Source organism: Myotis daubentonii, chromosome 1 (genome assembly GCF_963259705.1).
Source record: "Myotis daubentonii chromosome 1, mMyoDau2.1, whole genome shotgun sequence".
NCBI classification, from domain to species: domain Eukaryota; kingdom Metazoa; phylum Chordata; class Mammalia; order Chiroptera; family Vespertilionidae; genus Myotis; species Myotis daubentonii.
The window spans coordinates 148,382,044-148,403,339 of NC_081840.1; the positions used below are offsets into that span (position 1 = coordinate 148,382,044).

The window sequence follows — 21,296 nt, forward strand, 5'->3', positions numbered from 1 at the left end:
AGGCACTTGCCAGGGTGACACAACCGGGGCAGACAAAGTCTGCTGACTGTGAACAGGGCTTTGGCTCCTGCTGCGGTTCCAGTGCCTCCTGAGAGCGTCACTGCCGTGCTCCTTGTCCCCTGACCCCCTGACCCGAGTCCTCAGGAGCATGATTCACTGAGTCCCAGTTCCCCGCCGGAGGTCTGGATTATTCATTCACTTTTTAACATTTGCTGTATGTTATTTCCCCCCAAATGACTGAGTTTACCACCCCAACTCTTAATATTCTTTGCAAAAGAAGAATAAACACTTTGCCAGTAAAAAATGTTTGGTTTACATCATCTTTTATTTAATTATAGTCCATAAATATATACCAAAGGAATCATTATAGAATTCATATTTTAAGGCACAAAGTCTCCAAAGTTAAGGAACCTATTGTACGTTGCTCTCTCATTCCAAACATTAAAACATCAGAAGTAAAACTGCCAACATAACATTCAACCTAAACCTTAAATTTAGTGGAATAAATTAAGTATATTCAGGAGGTTCAAGTAAGGAATCAACAGGCCGGAGGCTGAACTAATAATCTTGACATGGTTTGGTCATCATTTGGTTTATTTTTTCTACTCATTTACCTTTCTTTTATTGACCAATCTATATGGAATGCAAAATTTACTTTTCGAGAGTACAGAGAGCTGTTAAGAAGACACTTCCATTCGCTCTCCGTAACTCAGGACGTTTATCTTGCTTTGAAACACAAATCTGTCATGTCTTGAGCCTCTTGCTGAGCAGTGACTGCTTATCTGCGCACAACCCATTTCTCTTCTGGCTGGGATTTTCTTTCTGCTCCGGGGCCCCTTCACTGAGCAATTGCATGTGGGCTTCCTTAGGCTTCTGCAAGACAGGCGTGCAAAGTGCGGTGGCACCCACCTCCAACCAGCCCAGCTCCCAAAGGCTGACCCACAGGCCGACAGGCAAACGCAACCCACAGAACACAACACAACACAACACAACACAGCACAGCACAGCACAGCACAGCACAGCACAGCACAACACAACACATCACAACACAGCACATAGCACAACACAACACATCACAACACAACACATAGCACAACACAACACAACACATCACAACACAACACAACACATCACAACACATCACATCACAACACATCACAACACAACACAACACATCACAACACATAGCACAACACAACACATAGCACAACACAACACAACACATCACAACACAACACAACACAACACAACACAACACATAGCACAACACAGGTTGTTCCTTCCTCCCCCTGGTAAATATCTTCCATAGACATTTGAAATGGGATGTCAACATAAAATCTGGGATTCCAAGCCAACATTTCAGAAACGTGTGTGAACTTTGCTGGCTCCAAAGTAGGATGTCCCCTGGTGAACGCCTTATGGGAGCTCCTTTTCAATGCTTGCTGAGCACTTACACCTGCGCTCTGTCCTAGGCAGATTAGCTACTCTCAAACCCCAGGTAATCATTGATTTCTAGAGTTAGTTTGTGCTGTACTGAGAGGCAGAAGCAGATCTTATTAGCAAATCATTTGCTCTCATTCAAACGGCCTAATGCTTTTCACTGAGGAAAAGGACGTTGCTGACCACTGGATGTGCAGGCGGGCTCAAGGCACTGATGGATCTTTATTCATAAACAGATTATGCAACAAAGCCTCTCAGGGTTTTGGCCTTACTGTTTCCTGCCCTGGGGGAGCTCTTTCTCCCGCCTGGCAGCTCAGGGAGGGAGTGGAAAGGCCCTCCGCTGGAAGTGCCTCCAAGGCAGAACCAGGCCACTGGCTGCCAGGCAGTTCCCAGGCTCCGGAGGCCATTCGAAGTTTCGACTTTAGTTTACCTCTGGACCAAGCTCTGGCATGTTGGCGCCACGCTGCTAATGCTTCTGCTGATTTTACAGAGTGGTGTGTGGGAATCTGAGGCAGCGTCAGGCGGTCTTCAGAGCAAACAAGAAGGCGTTTAGGATGAGAAATCATCTCTATAAAATCTGAAGGCCCTCTTTATGCCCCTGAGAGGTTTCGGTGGTTGTTATGGGAATGATCCTAGCGGGCTGGTTCTGTGGTTTATTCCTTTCAAGCGGCTTGACACACACTTGAAGTTCGGTTGTGTACTCAAAACTGCAATAAGCCCACCCTAGCAAAGGTGGGTTTTATTCTATAGGTCAGTGTACAATTTTTTAAAAAATTGCATCCCTTTTTCATAAATTCCTAAAGTTTTCCACTTTCCCCCTAAAAAATAAAGTAGCTGATTCTTACCTTTGTTCTGCCTGGTGTATTCTCAGAGATCGTCACACCCTCAGAGTTGGTTCCAATGGCTTCTTCTAAAACTATGTTAAGGAGGGCACAGAACATAAAAAATCTCAAAAACCCTTTTTGGTATCTATAGGAATACTCTTAAGAATAGAGAGATAAGTTGTTAAAAGACTGTGTCACTAAGCAAATGGCTGCTTTTAAGCTTTTGTAGTGTTTCATTAGTGTCATTTACAAGTGGCATGTGAGCCTGTGTTAGCTATGCCTCGGCCACTTTATTCAAAAGAAATTCTTCAGCTCATCATTGACAATGCTTCAGTTCCGAGATGAATTTTAAGTAACAGTGATGGGCTTGCCCCAACCTCTACTCTTTCTACTGCCTGGCCCTTCAAGGGACCAGCGGACAGCAGTTGTGTGAGGACAGCTTGCCAGGTTTGGGTGTCAGCATACTCTTGGTCCAAAGGCAGTGACCTATTACAAAGAACTTGGGCTGACCCTCAAGCTGCCAGACATTATCTACCTGTCTGCTACATCGAGTCCTGGCTTCTCAGCCTGTCTCACCCCTGAAAGACTGAGAAGGGAACAGAGAAGTTGAATCTTAAAAATACAACTAAAGCAACAACAAAAACGCTAACATTCGACAGGGCTTTATGTTTTCCAACAGGGCTTCATATTGTTGGCTTACTTTCTAATCTCAATTTATGCTCATGAGAGAAAAATAAATTAACCTAATTCTATACTATAGGTAAACAAAAGATAAATTCCTATGATAGGCTATAATTATAAATGACAAACAAAAGTCCTCAAAAATTATATTGCAATAAGTGAAATACATAAAATCAAGTGATTCAGCATAGAACAAATACTTGTTAACCTGTAGTTTATAATTTGTGTCAATACTGTTTTACATATTTTCACAGTGCAATGTTGACATAGTATACACTGCAGCATTTGCGGTGCATGGCACAATGTAGACATGCAATTTTTTTTAAAAAAAGGGAAAATAAATGATAAAAATTAAACTGCACTGTTGCAGTAAAAGCTTAGGTTTGGAGTTGTGTGAGGGCAAACAGAAACTTTTGATTTAACGAAGAGCCCATGATGCAGTCATTTTTCAGCTCTCTTTTCCTAGTTCTATAAGTATGAAGTGAACATTCATTTCTGCCTCCTTCACTTGCTTCATGAATAACAAGATGCAGTCATGTATGACCAGGCCGGGGTTAGGGGAGGAGAGCATGGCGTGTAGGGGTGAAGGAGGAATCTTAAAAATCTGGGAACACACCTGTTAGAATCCCATCGAGTTGGTCCACCAGAAACTTGGCATCTTCTTCAGAGAAGCACATCGGTGGCTTTATTTTAAGCACATTTCTATGAGGCCCATCGGCGCTGAGCAGCACTCGCTTTTCTTTCATCCTAAGTGGGGTGCGGGAAACACGTGTGAGTGCACGCAGATGATGGTAAGATTCTTTAAGAATAATATTCTGCACGCAAGAAGCCCACACTTATAAGTTGTATGTCTTAAACTTTCCTTATTTGGAGGGGTGGGAGGAAGTGAAAGAAGCTTTCAAGAGGGTGGGCACCCCAGGACCCAGACACCAAACAGCTGGGAGTGCATTTACTTGTAGATAACGTGCTGCGCTTCGGCTGTGGCGGGGGTCCTTCGCTGATGGTCCTTCACTAAGTCGATTCCGATAAAAAGGCCAACACCCCTGAGGGAGGTGAAGAAAGAAAACTTGACACACACTCTACCAAAGCCTATGTTGTCGCAACAAGTTAACACGGTCCCCACACTTCAGTTGACTGTGACTCCCTTTAAGGGTCATTGTAATTGATTCTGACTAATCCAAGACACCAACCCAGTGTCCACGCCTCCTCTCAGTTTCTGAAACAAGTTAGTTTTTGTCACCCAATGCCACCCCTCTCTCACTTATTTGTAAAAGGCTTAAAAACAACCTCTTCAGATCATTTAGTTTCTCAGGACATTAATGATGATACATGTTTATATCTATGTATGCAAAATCCCAAGTTTTCCCAGGTAGCATTTAAAATAGTTTTGAATAGATCACTTAAAGTTACTTTAAGTTCCTTCTTTTCATCTTTTCAGTGCTGAAATTACCCCAACTTTATCTTTAAAAAAATATAAAAGACATATACCCAAAAGTTAGCAGGAACAATGATATCTGGGTTCTAGATTAAGAATGAGCTTTGTGTTTTCTGTTTTCAGGGTTTTCTAGATTTAATTTTATGTAATTTATTTTAAATTTTATAAGATAGACATAAGCTATTTCATTTGGAAAAATGAATAACTACATAACGGCGCCATGATAAACACACCTGACATCCCCTATCAAAGTGTGCTTAGCCTTCTGTTTCTTCAGTAACTCAGTAAGATAACCCCCTACTCTTGTGGCATTTCCTTGAAGGTCTTCATTTTCAATTACATCCAGGACAGCCAAAGCAACAGCAGAAGATACTGGATTTCCTCCATACTTCATTCAGAAAAAAAGATAAATGAGAAAACATAATAGTTAAATTAGCGGTATTACTTCATCCATGAGAAACGTGTCTCATACATAAGCAAGTAACGATATAATTTCAATAACATTCTCTTGTGATTTCATTTCATAAAGTTAGAACATAGCATGACTCTATTCATTCAGGATTAAAGGGAAATTCATTCCAAATTATATTTTCCATGTTGCAGAAAGGCTATCAGGAAATGTGTTGATTCAACCAAACAAAAAAATAGACAATGTGTTGGGAATTAAGGATTTCAGAGTGTGGTTCAGTGAGGGGGATATGGATTTCTGCCCTTGAATAGTTGTGTGACAACAGCTAAGCAATGACATTTTCTCCAAATAATTTATGTCATTAGATTTGAATCTTACCTTTAGCTATGCCAAATCTATTACCCATAACGTATAAACTATAGTACTTTTTCCAAGCTTAAGCTTATTACTTTTGGGGGTAAAACCAAGGAAATAAGATTTCCCAGATAAAAATTTAGTATCTCCTACAAGAGCCATATAACATCTATAGTACTCATCTAAACAGAGATGTTTTGGAACTTAAAGTATGATAAAAACAAAGAAATAATATCCTCTGCTAGTGAAATATCATAACCTCTTGAGTATAGCAGGATAGCCATCTATTAATGGAATAATTAATAATAACATGTGAGGAAGGGAAAGATTCAGAAGGAAAAATGCAAGCATTATGTCAGATAGAATGAAACCGGGTTAGACCAAAGTTTAGCTAGGGTTCCGGGGTGGTTAGCTGGCAATACTGGGCGTTATTTTTCACTATCTAGGCAAGAAGTGTAAGAACAGGCATTATTTAACCTCTCAGCATTAAAGCCAGGCACCAGGATGTACCGTGTTGAAATACTCCATTCCCGAGCTGCAGAAGGCTTCCGCGATTTCTTTGGTTGTGACCACGCACGCCACCGGGTGGCCGTTGCCCATGGGTTTCCCCATTGTGACGATGTCTGGGACAAAGTCCTCGCCATGCATTTGGAAACTCCAGAAATGCTTCCCAACGCGTCCAAAGCCCACCTGAACTTCATCGGCTATGAACACCCCCCCTGCTGCGCGTACATATCTGAAAAGCAAAAGGACAGTCTAATGCCCTCAGGTCGCCGCGAGTCCCCACCCCCGCCCACAAAGATGCGGATTATTGAGCACTTACAAAAAATGTTGCTAATCGGAAGCCTGGAATCGCTGTTAAAAATATTTCAGTGCTCAGAACCCCGAGTGACACCTATGTTGTCACTGGCTTTGAAATAGAACCACATAATCCCCAGATTATATCTATTCTATATTTAGATTGGGGGTTGTGGTCAAGTAAACTCTACCACAGTTTTGCTTTTTGTTTTTTTAATCCTCACCTGAGGCTATTTCCCTGTTGCTTTTTAGAGAAAAGGGAGAGGGAAAGACAGAGAAATATCCGTGCGAGAGAAGCACATGGATTGGTTGCCTCCTCCCACCAGGGCCTCGGCGGGGGAGGAGCCTGCACCCGAGGTACCTGCCCTTGACCGGGATCAACCTGGGACCCACTCCAGGCCCATGGTCTATCCACTGAGCCAAACGGGCTAGATTACGGCAGTATTTTAAGTGGGAAAATTAAGACGTGAACAAGAAGTCATGTTTAGCAGGATTAATCTTCAGTTTTTTGCTAACTGTTCAGGCTCAGGCACGGGCCAATCAGAAAGCATGTCAGGCAAAGGGCTGAGGCAGAGTCCTGGAGGCCCCCGCCGAGCACCCACGTGTAAGCTCTTTGTTTGCTGGATCTTGGGAGTTTGAAGGAACCCAGGAGTCCTGGGGTGGCAGGCACTCCGAAGTGGCTATTGACGTCTGGTTTGGAAGTACTTCAATATTTTCACAACCAGTATGGCCCCATAGAACTGTCATGGTGCCCTCAGTGTGACCAAGAATGCCCGTGTCAAGTACATACTCTGCCACTTTCTGGAAGTAGCCTGTTGGAGGGATTACTTGTCCGCCACAACTCTGCATGGATTCAGCAATAAAGGCAGCAATCTACAAAAGAGAAGATGGGGTCAAAGTTCATTAGGCCCTCCTCATACCACCTGAAAAAGAGGACTTCTTATAGAGCAGGTTTTTTAAAAAAAAGGCTGGGAATGGATCTGTGGCAAGTGGCAAATAGGCCATTTAATTAAAAGGAAAAGATGTCTATGATGAAAAAGCAAGCTTTTGTTTCTGAAATCCTAGGGTATCAATGAAACTACCAGGAGAAATGGAGGAGAGGGAGTTTTCCATTTCTTTATAATTAATTTAAACACTGTTTTCATTAGGATCAATTGAATAAGACTGATGCTCTTTGCTCAGTCTTGATACGAATCTCTTAAAAATGACCCAGGTTCTAACTACATTACTGTGGTGCCTATTCCTCAGCCTGGTGAGATGAGACTGCCTGAGGCTGGAATGTGCACCTAATGAACTGGGAGGATGACGAGGCCGCACACAAGTTACTGTGTTATATTTCTAGTCCTTGTCCTGAACAGACTTAACTCAACAGACTTAGGCAAGTCACAACAGGAACTACAGAGAAAGTGTTCTAGAGGCTAAGAAAGGAGTAGAAAATAGATAACACTGAACTAAGAAGAGAAAGCATAGAACTATTGAGATATCAAGTCGAGAGAATCAAGGTAGGGTGAAGACTCAGAAAACAGAAAGTCTTTTTCTTGTGGTTCTGTCTTAGAAGCCAGGCCCAGATTGGAAGAATCTTTTTCTGCCGTGACTTACCCAAGCTCCGTGCCTTTGAGAAAGTTGAATCAGTTCAAGGGCAGCACCAAGGTTCCCTTGTGGGTCTGATGCTCCAGGGACGCCCTGTCTGTCCCATCCTGTCACCGTGTGCTAGCCCTCCTGCTGCTCTGCACTGGGGTAATCTGTCCCTGGCCCATCACCTGCCTTCATCCCCCCTTCCCTGCCCCTTTGGACCACAGCCTGCCTCCCACTACGAAAGTCAGAGCTAGGCCATCAGCTTTGGGACAGGCACGGTGATTGCATTTCCAGGATAAATAAAAATAGTCTGAGAGGCATGACTATAATAATTCACTTTTTGAAATATGTAACCAGAGAAGCACAGACAGGGAATTGAGATCTAATTCTTTTCTATCTCTCCAAAGTATCACAATGACTTACATCCATTTTTATAAAGATGTTAACATGGTTCCAAAGCTGTAAATACACACCTTCCTTCCATTCTTATGAGCTTCTTCAATGATTTTCTTCACTTCATCTGCATAAGCACTGGTTGGGTCTGCATGGTCTTCTCTATATTTTCCTCGGTAAGTATCTGGAATTGGTGCCTGAAAACATCAAATGATAGAGTTTCTATTGATTTGCCTCTTGCACAAAATGAGCTTGTAAAATTTGGCCTTTCCCCACAAAAGCATATTGGGAAGGTGACCATGTGGATTTAAGTGACTCTAGGTTCGTTTGTTCTTTTCCCACAGCATTTCTGAATTCTGTGTGAGTAATGAAATCTTTTTATTGTGAACGGGAGCTTGGATTAGCTCCTAGAACTTTATAAATTATGACTGCACAACTATTCACATAGGGACAAAATTCAAATCAACAGTGTGATTATATTATTGGAAAATTTCAATGAATGGGAACTGTATTAACTATTTTAGATAAAATAAACTAACATTTACCAATTATATAGCAAACTGAAATCATTCAGAAAACGCAAGTGTCTTAGCACTGCTTCAAGATCTTAAAATTTTGAAAGAAGGTATTGATGATTCTCTTGAGAAAGTCTACTGATCCTTAATTAAGCCAAATGAAATGTACTGTTTGTTGAAACAAGCCAATTTAATTGGTTTATTTTACTTAATAAATATAGGTAATAATTTAGCATAGAGCAATTTAATTTTGAGACAGTCATACACACTTAATTGAACTTTGAATTTCAAGGTGACATCAATGATAGAAAAACTAATTAAAGACCAAAGGGCAAGAAAAATAAACCGGTAGCTGTGAATAACAGCTATCACTACCACCATACTAATTTGCCCATTGTGGTACTCATCTATGGATTTTAAGCCACATCCTCTCATTAACTGCTCTAGATCTTAGTTTCCTTTTCATTTCAATGAAAGGGGTGGACTGGATTATCACTAGGCATTCTTCCAGTTACTAATATTCTCATTCTTGGATTCTAAATACTTACCACATGCACAAATTCTTTCTTGACATCTTTGCCCTTTCTAAATTTATATGGACTGATCTCAATTAAAGATGTTAGGTGACCATGGTAAGCACTGAAAAGAAAAAAAAAAAAAACAACCCAGTAAACTAAATTGCTCAAAGAAGATTGTTTATCTAGCATATGAAGAATAATATTACATCTCATCCAGGGAGCATCTCAATATTGGTGCCAGATTAAACAGTATGGGATCTAATTTTTCATGGCAAGACTGGCCATTTATTTGTCCAATTCTTTTTATTCATGTAATAAAATACATGGAAAGCCAAATATGTAGCCTCATAAAAAAATTCTTTTTAGCCAGAAAAGAACTCAATACTTTAAAATTGTATCTGTTAGCTTAGATAGTCCATATGCGAAAATATTATTTTCTATAGCTTCATGAACAACTTCTTAAATGTATTTGATAGTTACATTTCAGTAAATTTAAAAAGGAACACTATATCATGTAATGGGCGATGTTTCTGTTTGGGATGATTTCCAAAGGATGTCCAGTTGCATATATCAGGCAAATACAAGTTGATAAGGAACAGAAGGACTAAGATTGAGAGGTGATCAAGTGGCTACGAAATTCCTTTCTTTCACTTAAAATACAGGTGGCTCTGATATTCTCTTTGCTGTTTCTTGCCCAGAGATATAATTGAGAGATCTGCAAAAGAAATTATAAAAGGCCCATGAAAAGATAAAGCAAAGAGGGAGCGCTTTCTTTACCATAGTTTAAAGCCTGCTACAGAGCGGTGGTAATACAATTAGCATGGCCTTGGAAAAAGACCAGGGAGATGACTAGGCCAGAAGGTGACCTCGGAGATACATCCGCACAGAAATGGTCACACCGGGACTCCAGGAGGATTCAATGTGAGGAGTAATTATTAAAACAAAAAAGACTATCTTTGTGACCTGGGAGTTGAGAAAGAGATATTAATAAAACTAAGAAAACACAAAGCACAAGATGAAAATTTTATCTATTTGATCAAAATTAAAGATTTCTGTGGAAGAATTCCAGTGACAAAGTTAAAAGACATATGATAGATAGGAAAAAACATATCTGAATTGTCTCAAACTAATGTCTCAGATTAATTCCCCAAATTAATTTTGCCATATATTAGGAACACTTGGGGAATTTTAAAACAATATTTTCTAGAATCTGACTCTAGAGATTCTCTTTCATCGGTCCAGCATGGAGCCTGACATTGGTATTAAAAAAAGAAAATCCCCAGGTAATTTTAAAACACAGTCAAGATTTAGATCCTCTGATCTAACATATAAGCAGCTGCATACCAACAAGAAAAGGGTGGAATCCCAATAAAAAAAATGGGCAAAGAATATGAACAGTAATTTTCAGAAGAGAATTCACAAAGGCATAGATATATAAAGAGACACACAAACTCATAATTAGAAAATTGCAAATTGTTTTAAACTTCGGAGTCATTTTATACCTATTAAACAGGCAAACATCAGAAAAAAAAATTAGAAAGCAGAATAGGTTTTGTTGAAGATATGGAAAAATGGAAAATTTCATGCATCGTGTAGTGTTGCAACCATTTTTGGAGGTGGATCTGGCAGTATTTAGTAAATCAGCAATGTTTATAGTACCCCTATGATCTAGCAATCCTGTTTCTGCGCATTTATTCCTAAGAAATTCTTGGAAAGGTCCGTAGGGCACATGTACAAGGATGCCCACTGCAGCGCTGTTTGTGGTAGCTGGGGGTAAAGGGCACTCACAGTGTCCATTTCTGGGGGGAACAGTGTGCAACAGTTCTAGCTGCTCTGTCCCCCATGACAGCCACACCCACGTGCAGCTATTGAGCACTTGGAATGCTGTTAGTCTGAATTGAGATGTGCTGTAAGTGTAAAACACACATTGGATTTTAAAGACAATACCAAGAGAGAGCGAGAGAGAGAATGCTCAATGTCTTTCATAATGATCACCTGTTGAAATGATATGTCGGGTATAATGGCTAATAGAAAATTGTAAATTCCCTATGTGGCTCAAATTATATTTCTATCGGACAGCACTGAATTAGAATAGAGGTACGGCCATCAACATGGAATCTTGAAACAGTGTTGATGGAAAAGAGTCAGAATCAGAAAGAGATCTATAGCAATGTTTGCAAAAGTAAAACAGAAGCACATAAAATAATACACATTTTACAAAAATAAAAGATATACATTAGATGTATGAGAATAGTTGTCTATAAGTGGGAATAAAATAGAACAAAAAAATCAACTGTAGTAGCCACCCTGCCCCCAAGACGCCTCAGAACCGAAGAATATGTTACATGGCAAAGGGGACTTTGCAGATGTGATTGAATTAAGGATCATGAGGGAGAGATAATCCCGGAGGGTCCAATGCAATCACAAGTCTTTGTAAGTGAAAGGAGCCAGGAGGATGGTGATCAGAAACATGGGAGGTGATGTGGGGATGAAAGCAGAGGCTGCTGTAATGCAAAGGCTGGCTCTGAAGGTGAAGGAAGGGAGCCGAGGAATGCAGGCAGCCCCTAGAAGCTGCATAAAGCAAGGAACAGATTCTCCCCTACAGCCTCCAGAGCAGTGGTTCTCAACCTTCCTAATGCCACAACCCTTTAATGCATACAGTTCCTCATGTTGTGGTGACCCCCAACCATAAAATTATTTTCGTTGCTACGTCATAACTGTAATTTTGCTACTGTTATGAATCGTAATGTAAGTATCTGATATGCAGGATGTATTTTCATTGTTACAAATTGAACATAATTAAAGCATAGTGATTAATCACAAAACAATATGTAATTATATATGTGTTTTCCGATGGTCTTAGGCGACCCCTGTGAAAGGGTCGTTCGACCCCCAAAGGGGTCGTGACCCACAGGTTGAGAACCGCTGCTCCACGGGGAACCAGCCCTGCTGACACCTTGATTTTCGCCCTGTGGGAACCATTTGGACTCTGTCTTACAGAGCTGTAAGAGAATATATTTGTTACTTAAGCCACTAAGTTAGTGGTCATCTGTTACGGCAACAACAGAAAACCAATACACCAACCAACACATAGAATGGGAGAGGCCCACAGAGGGCAAGAAATAAGGTGCATGTGCAATTCAACGCTCTGTGTCGAAGTGGGGGGTGGAGAGGTAGGAAACAATTTAAAAGAAAACAATCTCCTTAGTAAAGGTTGAAGCTGTTGGAGTGCTTGTTTAAAATGTAATACATTTACATTTGGCAGGTAAAATTAAATAGTGATCATTAAAAGTCATTAACTTCTACTTGGCTCCTTGTTTTCTTTAAAATTTGCTCTAAATGATTATCTTTTAAATTAATTACAGTGCATAATCACAACAGTGAAGTGAATGCTTGGACTTTTAAGAAACTAATTGTATTTTTATTTTGAAAAAGATTTGTACATGAAGTGGCTCAATAAATAGTTAATGTGTGAAAAGTAAGCCCAGATTCATGCAAGCCCATGAGACCATAAGCACAGCACCCAATAGAGCCTCCAGTTTGTAGGTACTTAGAAGGAAATAAGTCTCCTGCAGGCCTGGGCTGGGCTTGATACCCTAATACAAGTAAAAACCACTGTGCCACACACCCAGCCTCCTCTACATGTGTTTATGGTATTAGTAGGGGCAGGGTCAATACGGTTTTGTCTCTGAAGGAGCTTCTTGCTTAGAAATCTTGCGTCCAAGACTTACTGGTCAAGAGTGATCACATCTTGGTGGCCCCGAAACTGCCGAGCCAGGCGTAAGGCTAAGTCATTGGCTTCAGATCTATAAGACAACATAGAGGGAACAATGTCAAGGAAACTCTTTTTAAGAATATTTCAAAATTTGAATTAAAAAGTTGTAAGATTCTAATTGCAGTAGTTTTCCTTATCTGCGGGGCATGCGTTCCAAGACTCCCAGCAGATGTACGAAACCGTGGATAGTACCAAATCCCATATATACCATTTTCCTCCTATATACACATATCTATGAGAGTTTAATTTATAAGTTTAAGTTATAAGTTAGGCACAGTAAGATATTAACAACAATAACTAACAAATAGAATAATTATAACAATATACTGTAATGAAAGTTCTGTGAATATGATCTCTCTCTACTGGAACTCACGTTTTAACTCAAAGGGAGCACTTTTCAGCTTCTCTTTGCATATCTGAACTGTCAGCACCACTCTTTGTGCTTTGGGGCCATTATTCAGTAAAATCAGTGCTCCTTGACACCGTGACAGCGCGGGGGATCACGGAGGGGGCACTAAGTGACTAGTGGGCGGGAGATGCGTACACTGTGGATACACTGGAAAAAGGAATGAGTCACGTCCCAGGCAGGACAGAGCCAGATGGCACGAGATTTCATCATGTTACTCAGAATGGCCCATATTTTCAGACCATGATTGGCCACAGGTAACTGAAACCGGAGTAAGAGAAATCTTGAATAAGGGGTGGGGAACATTGTATTCAGAAATGTATTAAGAAATAAGTTGAACTCCTCTCCTTCACCTTTGATCTTGCCCATCCAACAATATCCTTCTAATACAAGTTCCCCAGGAATCTTCAATAAAGAATGAGACACAGAAGAAACAGTACAAATGAGGGATATGCTGCCCATTTCACAGGTTAGCGGAGTTCAGCCACATCAGTAGGTGATTAACTTTGAGGACATTCAGAAGCCTGATCTCCCAGGGAGGAATGGGAGTGTGGGGGCCCATTATTCTTGGCCACTAAAGTCTGTTGTACTGGCCCACTATTTAATTAATTTCTTATCTATAAGATGAAGATCATAATTTTTCAACCTGGTTCAGAGAGTCTAACTATACTACTCAGACACAGGGGAGGAATATAATCAATGTGCAGTGCTGTCTATGCCAGACATCATGGTGTGTGTTTTGCTTGTATTTATTCTCATAATTATTCTAACAGGCTAGTATTGTCATCTCCTTTTTATAAATGAGGAAACAGCCTCAGAGAGCGTAAGTGACCAGAATGAGTTCTCACAGCTAATAAGAAGTAGAGTCAGGTTTCAGACTGAAGCCTGTTTAACTTCAAGATTATTCTGTGTACTATCCCAGGCTCTATCGCCTCCAGTCTTTGGGGACAGCCTTCTTTTTCTTCTTTTTTTTTTAAAAAAATATATTTTTTATTTATTTCAGAGAGAAAGGGAGATGGAGAGAGAGAGATAGAAACATCAATAATGATACAGAATCATTGATTGGCTGCCTCCTGCAAGCCCCCTACTAAGGATCAAGCCCACAAACCAGGCATGTCCTCTTGACCGGAATCAAACCTGGGACCTTTCGGTCGGTCCACAGGCCAACACTCTATCCATTGAGCCAAGCTGGCTAGGGTGGGAACAGCCTTCTTTGAGGACAGTGTTCTCTGGGGCTAATCCCTCTCTGACGGTATAGGATTCTTTGTCAGTAAAAGTCAATTATGATATTTAGTTTATTAAAAGCAAGAATGCTTTATAACAACCTACCTTAATTCCTTTTTATCCAGTGTTTTTTTTTTAAATGTTTCATTGATTTTAGAGAAAGAGAGAGAGAGGAACAGATGGGGGAGAGAGAGAGAGAGAGAGAGAGAGAGAGAGAGAGAGATCAATGTGATAGAGAAACATCGATTGGTTGTCTCCTGCATGTATCCAACTGGTGATTGAACCCGAAACCCGGGCATGTGCCCTGACCAGGAATCAAACCGGCAACCTTTTGGGGCACAGGGTGATGCTCAACTGAGACACCCTGCTCAGGGTTAAATATCTTATTTATTTACAAAAAAAAATGAATGATCTTCTGGTTTAAAATTTGCTACTAAAATATCTCGTTGAGAAGAGAAAAATGAATTATGGAATCATATAATTAAACATGTACAGAATTTCTAATAGCTAATTTTAACACATATAAATCATTTAAAAATATAAGTTTATGCTGAATATACAAGTTTCCTCCCAATATAACATTGCATTATGAGCTTTTCACATGTCACTAGGCATGTAATTTCAAAACATACTTTTTGTGTGTGTGTTAATCCTCACCCAAGAATATTTTTTCCCCATTGATTGTTTTAGAGAGAGTGGAAGGGAGGGGAGAGGCAGAGAGAGAGAAACATCAATGTGAGAGAGACACATCAACTGGTTGCCTTGCATACTTGCCCCGATGGGGGCCAGGGATCCAGCCTGCAACCCAGTTACATGCCATTGACCAAAATCAAACCCAAGACCCTTCAGTCTGTGGGCTGATGCTCTAACCACTGAACAACATTGGCTAGCTCAAAACACACTTTTAATGTCTGCACAATATTCCAGAATAGATATGTAATAATTAGAATTTACAGAATTTGAAAGTTAGAATGTATCTATTCACCTTAATTTTTTCTTCCTTTCCATTGAGTTTGTGTTGTGGAAATATGTTCTCATGCTTAAGAAAACAAATCAATCACAAATCTTACGAAAGCCCTGACTAGGTAGCTCAGTTGGTGGGAGCACAAACCTGTACACCGAAAAGGTTGCAGGTGTGGTCCCTGGGTGGGTTGTGTAGGGAAAGCAACCGATCGATGTTTCTCTCTCACACTGATTTTTTTCTCTCCCTCTCTCTCCAAAATCAATAAACATATTTATCGGGTGAGGATTTTAAAAAATCTTATGAAAGTAATAGCTTGTTCAGTAGAGTTCTTTCTTTGATAAATTTCCTTATTCATGCTTTGAAAGGACTAAGCCCGTGGGTTCTTTAGCTACTTACTCTACTGCTGGAAGAGATGAGTGTCATTTGATGAGTTAGGTTTTCTCACATGAGCACCAGACCTGAATATTTTTTGCAATGGATGGCCTAAGTATCAACCCTTTTGGGATACTTAAACGGATGCCTTCCCATCTTTCACCAGGAAAGCCATGGCAAGAAAAAGTTGAGTGGCATGCACATGAACCATCAGACTGTTGTTATAGGCTGTGCTCAAGAGCCTCGGAACAGGCTGTCTGGTGTCGTATGTACAACAGGCTCATGGAGGAAAGCACAGGAAGCAGACTGGTCAGGTCCCCAGTGTATGGTCATTTAGTAAACGGCAAGAACGTTGGCAAAGCCTGAAATATCTGTGCTCCACCACGAAAAGGGTTGTGCGAGAGAGAAAACAAAGAGATGGCTGGGAGTGGGATGGGCGGGAAGCCTAGAGACATACCCTGAGTTTGTGAAATAGCACACACAGAGCTTCTCCGGCAGGGTCCCGCAGAGGCGCTTGGCGTACTCCACAATGTTGTCGTGGAGGAATCGAGAATTTGTATTTAGCAGTTCCATCTGCTTCATGGCAGCTTTGACCACTTCTGGGTGACAGTGTCCCACTAAAATGTAGGAGACAAAAGCCAAAGAAAGAAGTTACAACACTAAATGCCTGGCAAGTGAGGGGGATTCTGAAGCAAGAAAACAAAGCAGAAGTCTTCTGTTCCACATGTTGCTGCAACTTTTCTCTGCTGGGACTACGGGGCCCCGTTCAGCAAAGGAACTGCAGCTTCTGGAATTCCTGGGGCAAATATTAATGGTGCCACGTCTGCCTTACTCCACGAAGGTACCCCCCAGACACAACCAGGCAGGGCAGTTACCATGGGCGACGTTGTTGATGCAGTCCAGGTACTGTTCCCCTTTCTCGTCAAACATGTACTGCCGCTGGGCTCGCACTATTTTGATGGGGTCCTCAGCAAAGAAGATTTTGCATGACGGCCTAGAAATAATGAAAGGGAACATTCTGGTCTGCTAGGACTGCTCAGTGTTTTTCCTTCTCAATGAAGGTCATGATAAGTGGAAAATTACAATTACATCAAGAAAAGGGAAAACACAACCTGGGTGACATACTTTAAAAAAAAATTTCATATCAGCCTGGAACCTTTTATCTTCATCCCGCATTCGCGACACTGCTCACATCTCTTATTGTTGTATTAAATTTGCCACGATTGGACAATGCTATTTAAAGGCACACAGGTCAATTCCCATTGCTCTAGTTACATGAACCAATAACTAATTTTCCTTAGGGAAATTTTGTTCTACCAGGGAAAAAATCTTCACCAAACTTTTTTTGTTTTTTTAGGCTTATTATGAGCCAGGAACTGGCAGATATTACAAATATTATCTCATTTAACCCTCCCAACAATGATATGAATAGGGGTTATTATTGTTCTCATTTTTATAGGTGAGGAAACTGGGGCACAGAAAAATGAAGACATTTGATCAAGGCTACACAGCTAGTAAGAGAGAAAATCAGAACTTGAAAGTATGTAGACTGTCTTACGCCATAGCCCCAGTTAGTGCTTGCTTTCTCTCTCCCCCCTTCTAACCTAATTTATATGACAGATAAACAGCACTAAAGGCTATTCTAACCCTTTAACCCACTCTTTTGAGCATAAAAAGTCACCAACATTTTTTGTTATTTGGGAATGTCTGCAGTATAAATGTTAGCAACACAGCAACAAGACCGGGTTTCTGACCTTGGTTCTATGGACACTTAGAAATGAAAACTGAATATATTATTTTTATTTTGGTGATTTTGCATGCAAAAAAACCCCCAAAACTCCCACACATTAAAGGTAGTCTACAGGCTATTTAAATACCTATATATTAAGTTGACAGGCATCTCTTTAGAAAGTATTTTCATTATTGCCAATAGGTCATCTGAAGTTTTAACACTGCCTACATTAAGTAAACCAGTATGTGATGTGAATTTCTTATCGGTTCATGCTCAGCTGTTAGTTTATGCTAAGAGTTAAAACCCAAAGAAAACCTTTGTTATGAATGAGAGCTGGAAACTACAGACTTCACCTTCCCTTGTTATAATGTATTTCCACCTTGCCCTTCAGACTTCGGTAAAATTCTCCAGTCAGTTCATGGCTAAACACCTTTCACAGAATTTGTTCTGCTCATGTCAGAAATCATTAGGTTTTCATTGGACCCTAACTATATGGGACTGAAAGCTAACAGAATGGAGTGGTGATTGGGAAAAGGGAAAGGGGTGACCAGGGAAGGAGGAATCTATTTTGCTTGTACAGTGAGGCTAACCGGCCTCCGAAATCATTCAGAAACTCCCCGGGGTTGGTATCAGGGAACTCGGTATGACGAACTGCCTAGCACAGTGGTTCTTAACCTTCTTAATGCCGCGAACCTTTAATACAGGTCCTCATGTTGTGGTGACCCCCAACCATAAAATTATTTTCGTTGTTACTTCATAACTGTAATTTTGCTACTGTTATGAATCGTAATGTAAATATCTGATATGCAGGATGCATTTTCATGGTTACAAATTGAACATAATTAAAGCATAGTGATTCATCACAAAAACAATATGTAATTATATATGTGTTTTCCGATGGTCTTAGGCGACCCCTGTGAAAGGGTCCTTCGACCCCCAGGTTGAGAACCGCTGGCTTAGCACTTCTCGGAAGGAGAGGGCCCTGGCTCTGTTCTTCCTTGGGCCCCCCCAGGCCTCTCTCCAGCCAGCCCGCTGCAGCGCTTGCTAATTACTTGTAAGGATCGCAGGCCCTTGATTTTACAGGATCCAGGGCCCGAATAGCCGCAATCATCGGTCGTTTTTGCATGTACCTTAAAAGACAGTCACACAAACAAAAACAACAACAAAAGCAGATCACACTTATTTAATATCATTTGCTCGCTCGTGCGCAGTAGGATGTCATTCCTACTCTTCACAGAAGAGGAAACTTGACAGAGGTCACACAGGTAACAGGACACCCTGCTAGGATCGGAGGCCCGACCACGTTCACCGGTCTATCTATCGCCAAGTGGTTTGCAGCGCGGGCAGCACCCGCGCACTCGGGAGAGAGCACCGCAGCTTTGAACTGAACTGTAAGTAGCCACGCACCCTTAGCACGGCCGTTTCAGAGTTCTCTACTGGCTGGGTTAACCCTCTACCTCTGAACCGAGGGCGCAATAAGAAAAAGCTCACTTTAAACAAGCTGTCAGAATTAGTTTTCATAATCGTCGTCAGAATAAATATTTCTGAGTTCACAGTTTTGAAAACCTTTCGAGTTGAGTTGGTGGGAATGGAGGAGAGGTGCGCTTCTTCCTCCCAGCGCCCGTCCCGGGAATGGTGTTCCAGGGCCATCGCCCCTCCCGGGGAACTCCTCCGGCGGCCCGCGCCCCGCGCCCCGCGCCCCGCGCCCGGCTCCCAGGGCTGCAGAGCCCGGGCTGCGCGGGGAGGCGGGAGGCGCCCGGGCGGGAGGGGGCGCCCTGCGCAGGTGCGCGGGCGGCGGGCTCGCACCGGTCTAGCAGCCGCTTTAGCGGAGCTTGGGGCGCGCTCCTGGCTGCCCGCTCCCTGCCAGGCTCGGCTCTCCGTCCCCAGCTCTCATGATTTCCCCCTCTCTGCGCCGTCCCTCGGGACCGGGGAGCCCTTACCCGATGTGCTTCCTCCTCAACGCCAGGGTGTCCTGCTTGCTGTACAGCTCGCACATGGTGGCGGGCGGGCGGCCGGGCGCTCCCCGGGGTTCCCCTCTCCTGTCTGCGCGCCTCCTCGCAAGTCAGCGCACTGCCTCGCTGGCAGGTCTTTCCTCCCGTTCCCCGCCTCGGGTGTCCTTGCCCAGGGCTTCGGAGGTCAATGGTGGCATCAACTAGCTAGGGTCATCTCCTTTTAAATCTTGCCCTGCATTTACCCTTCCCCAAGCCCCACCCCCCTCCGCCTGGTGCCTGCTTGGCAAGTCACCGGGCGATCCACTCATTCGCCACCCATCTCCTCCCGCAGTCTAACTGGCTCCAGTTTCTGCCCTGTTGATTCTCACCTCCCCTCCCCATCCCTGCTTCTTCTTTGGACTCGCCTTTTATTTCCCTAACCTTGCCTTCGCCTTTCTTCCTCCTCTGGCTGTGAATTCCCCTCCTTCCTGCGTGCGTGCGTGTGTGTGTGTGTGTGTGTGTGTGTGTGTGTGTGTGTGTGTGTGTATCTCATTATTTTCTCTCTTTTTTCTTTTCTTGTGGGGGAGAGAGAGAAACGTTGATTTGTTGTTCCTGACCAGGGATCGAACCTTGACCTTGGCTTACCAGGAGGTCACTCTAACCAACTGAGCTACTAGGCCAGGCTCTCATTATTTTCTTGTAAATATTCAAAGACGGGCACTCTTTGGAGATATAAAGACTGAGCGGTTGTCTCCATTCTCGCACTGAGAGTATTCCATTACCATAACCTACCATAACTCAAGGAAAGTAACAAGTCCGGGTATGGGAGCACCAAAAATAGACAGTGCTCCTCCTTAGAGCCCTAACCCACCAGTCCCTCTTACCTACAACAGACTGGAAGATTCATGATATGAAGACATTCATGATTCTTGTAGAGCTTCATAGCCAAACACAGCTTCTTTTTTTAAAAAAAAATCCTCACCTGAGGATATGTTTTTATTGATGATGATGAGATATATATATATATATATATATATATATATATATATATATATAGAGAGAGAGAGAGAGAGAGAGAGAGAGAGAGAGAGAGAGAGAGAGAGAAATAGGAACGTGACAGAGAACAATGGATCAGTTGCCCCAACTGGGAATTGAACCCACAACCTAGGTATGTTCCCTGACTGGGAATTGAACCTGCAACCTTTTGGTGTATGCTGCAACCAACTGAGCCACTCAGCCAGGGCAAACACAGTTTCTTCCTTCAGGCATTCATACCACAGCTGAAGATCAAAGATATTATGACACGGTTCCTCACATGACAATGCACCCTTTTCAGTATCGTGAATAAAATGACAATGCTTTATAGTAGGGGGGAAAAAAAGCAACAAGTTGCATGCCCTAAGGATAAATGACAGACTCAGCCTGGTATTTACTGGGAAAAACATAGTATTTCAAACATCTGCTTTAATAATAACAGCACTTCTGCTTTTTCTAGTACTACACAGATTGCAAGACATTCGCACGATTTATCTGGTTCAATCTGAGAAACAATGCTAAGAGGTATCACTCCATTTAGCATATGGGAAAAGTGAGGTTGTTCCCTGTTCTATGATTAACAGTCAATCTGGTAGTGAAGTTGGAATTCATTCCTAGGTTTCTTGACTTTCCTTAGGTTGATCTTTGCCCACTGATTAAGTTTGAAGTTAAATATGCGGACAGAAGTAACCCTAATTTACTATAACATTAAATCATAAATTATTTTAAGAACTAGAGATAATCTGGTTTAACCACTCTGTTCTATAGATAAAGAACAGTGAGGCAAAGGTAAAGTCTTATTCAAGATCACATAACTACTTAGCCATAGAATTTAGGTCATTTCATTCTTTCTGTGATTTGAAAAGCAACAGAGAAAGTCTAATTTATGATAATAGCACACTTAATAAATGTTTG

The 21,296-nt window shown here is 41.8% G+C and overlaps 1 protein-coding gene across 2 annotated transcripts; it reads right to left on the reverse strand.

Annotated features, from left to right (window-relative positions):
• Positions 1–306: 306 nt before the first annotated feature.
• On the reverse strand, positions 307–19,597 carry ETNPPL (ethanolamine-phosphate phospho-lyase). 2 transcript variants are annotated; one of them, XM_059662004.1, is made up of 13 exons: positions 19,356–19,597; positions 16,559–16,677; positions 16,141–16,300; positions 12,674–12,748; positions 8,973–9,063; positions 7,990–8,106; positions 6,732–6,814; positions 5,654–5,879; positions 4,614–4,768; positions 3,899–3,988; positions 3,562–3,692; positions 2,286–2,356; positions 307–873 (listed from the first exon to the last, which is right to left on the reverse strand). In XM_059662004.1, exons 1-13 carry the CDS (start codon positions 19,409–19,411, stop codon positions 745–747), a joined length of 1,503 nt encoding a protein of 500 aa, XP_059517987.1. In that variant the 5' UTR covers positions 19,412–19,597; the 3' UTR covers positions 307–744. The 2 variants fall into 2 exon arrangements, with proteins under 2 accessions (XP_059517987.1, XP_059517996.1); XM_059662013.1 differs by lacking the exon at positions 19,356–19,597 and adding an exon at positions 18,982–19,117.
• Positions 19,598–21,296: the final 1,699 nt, after the last annotated feature.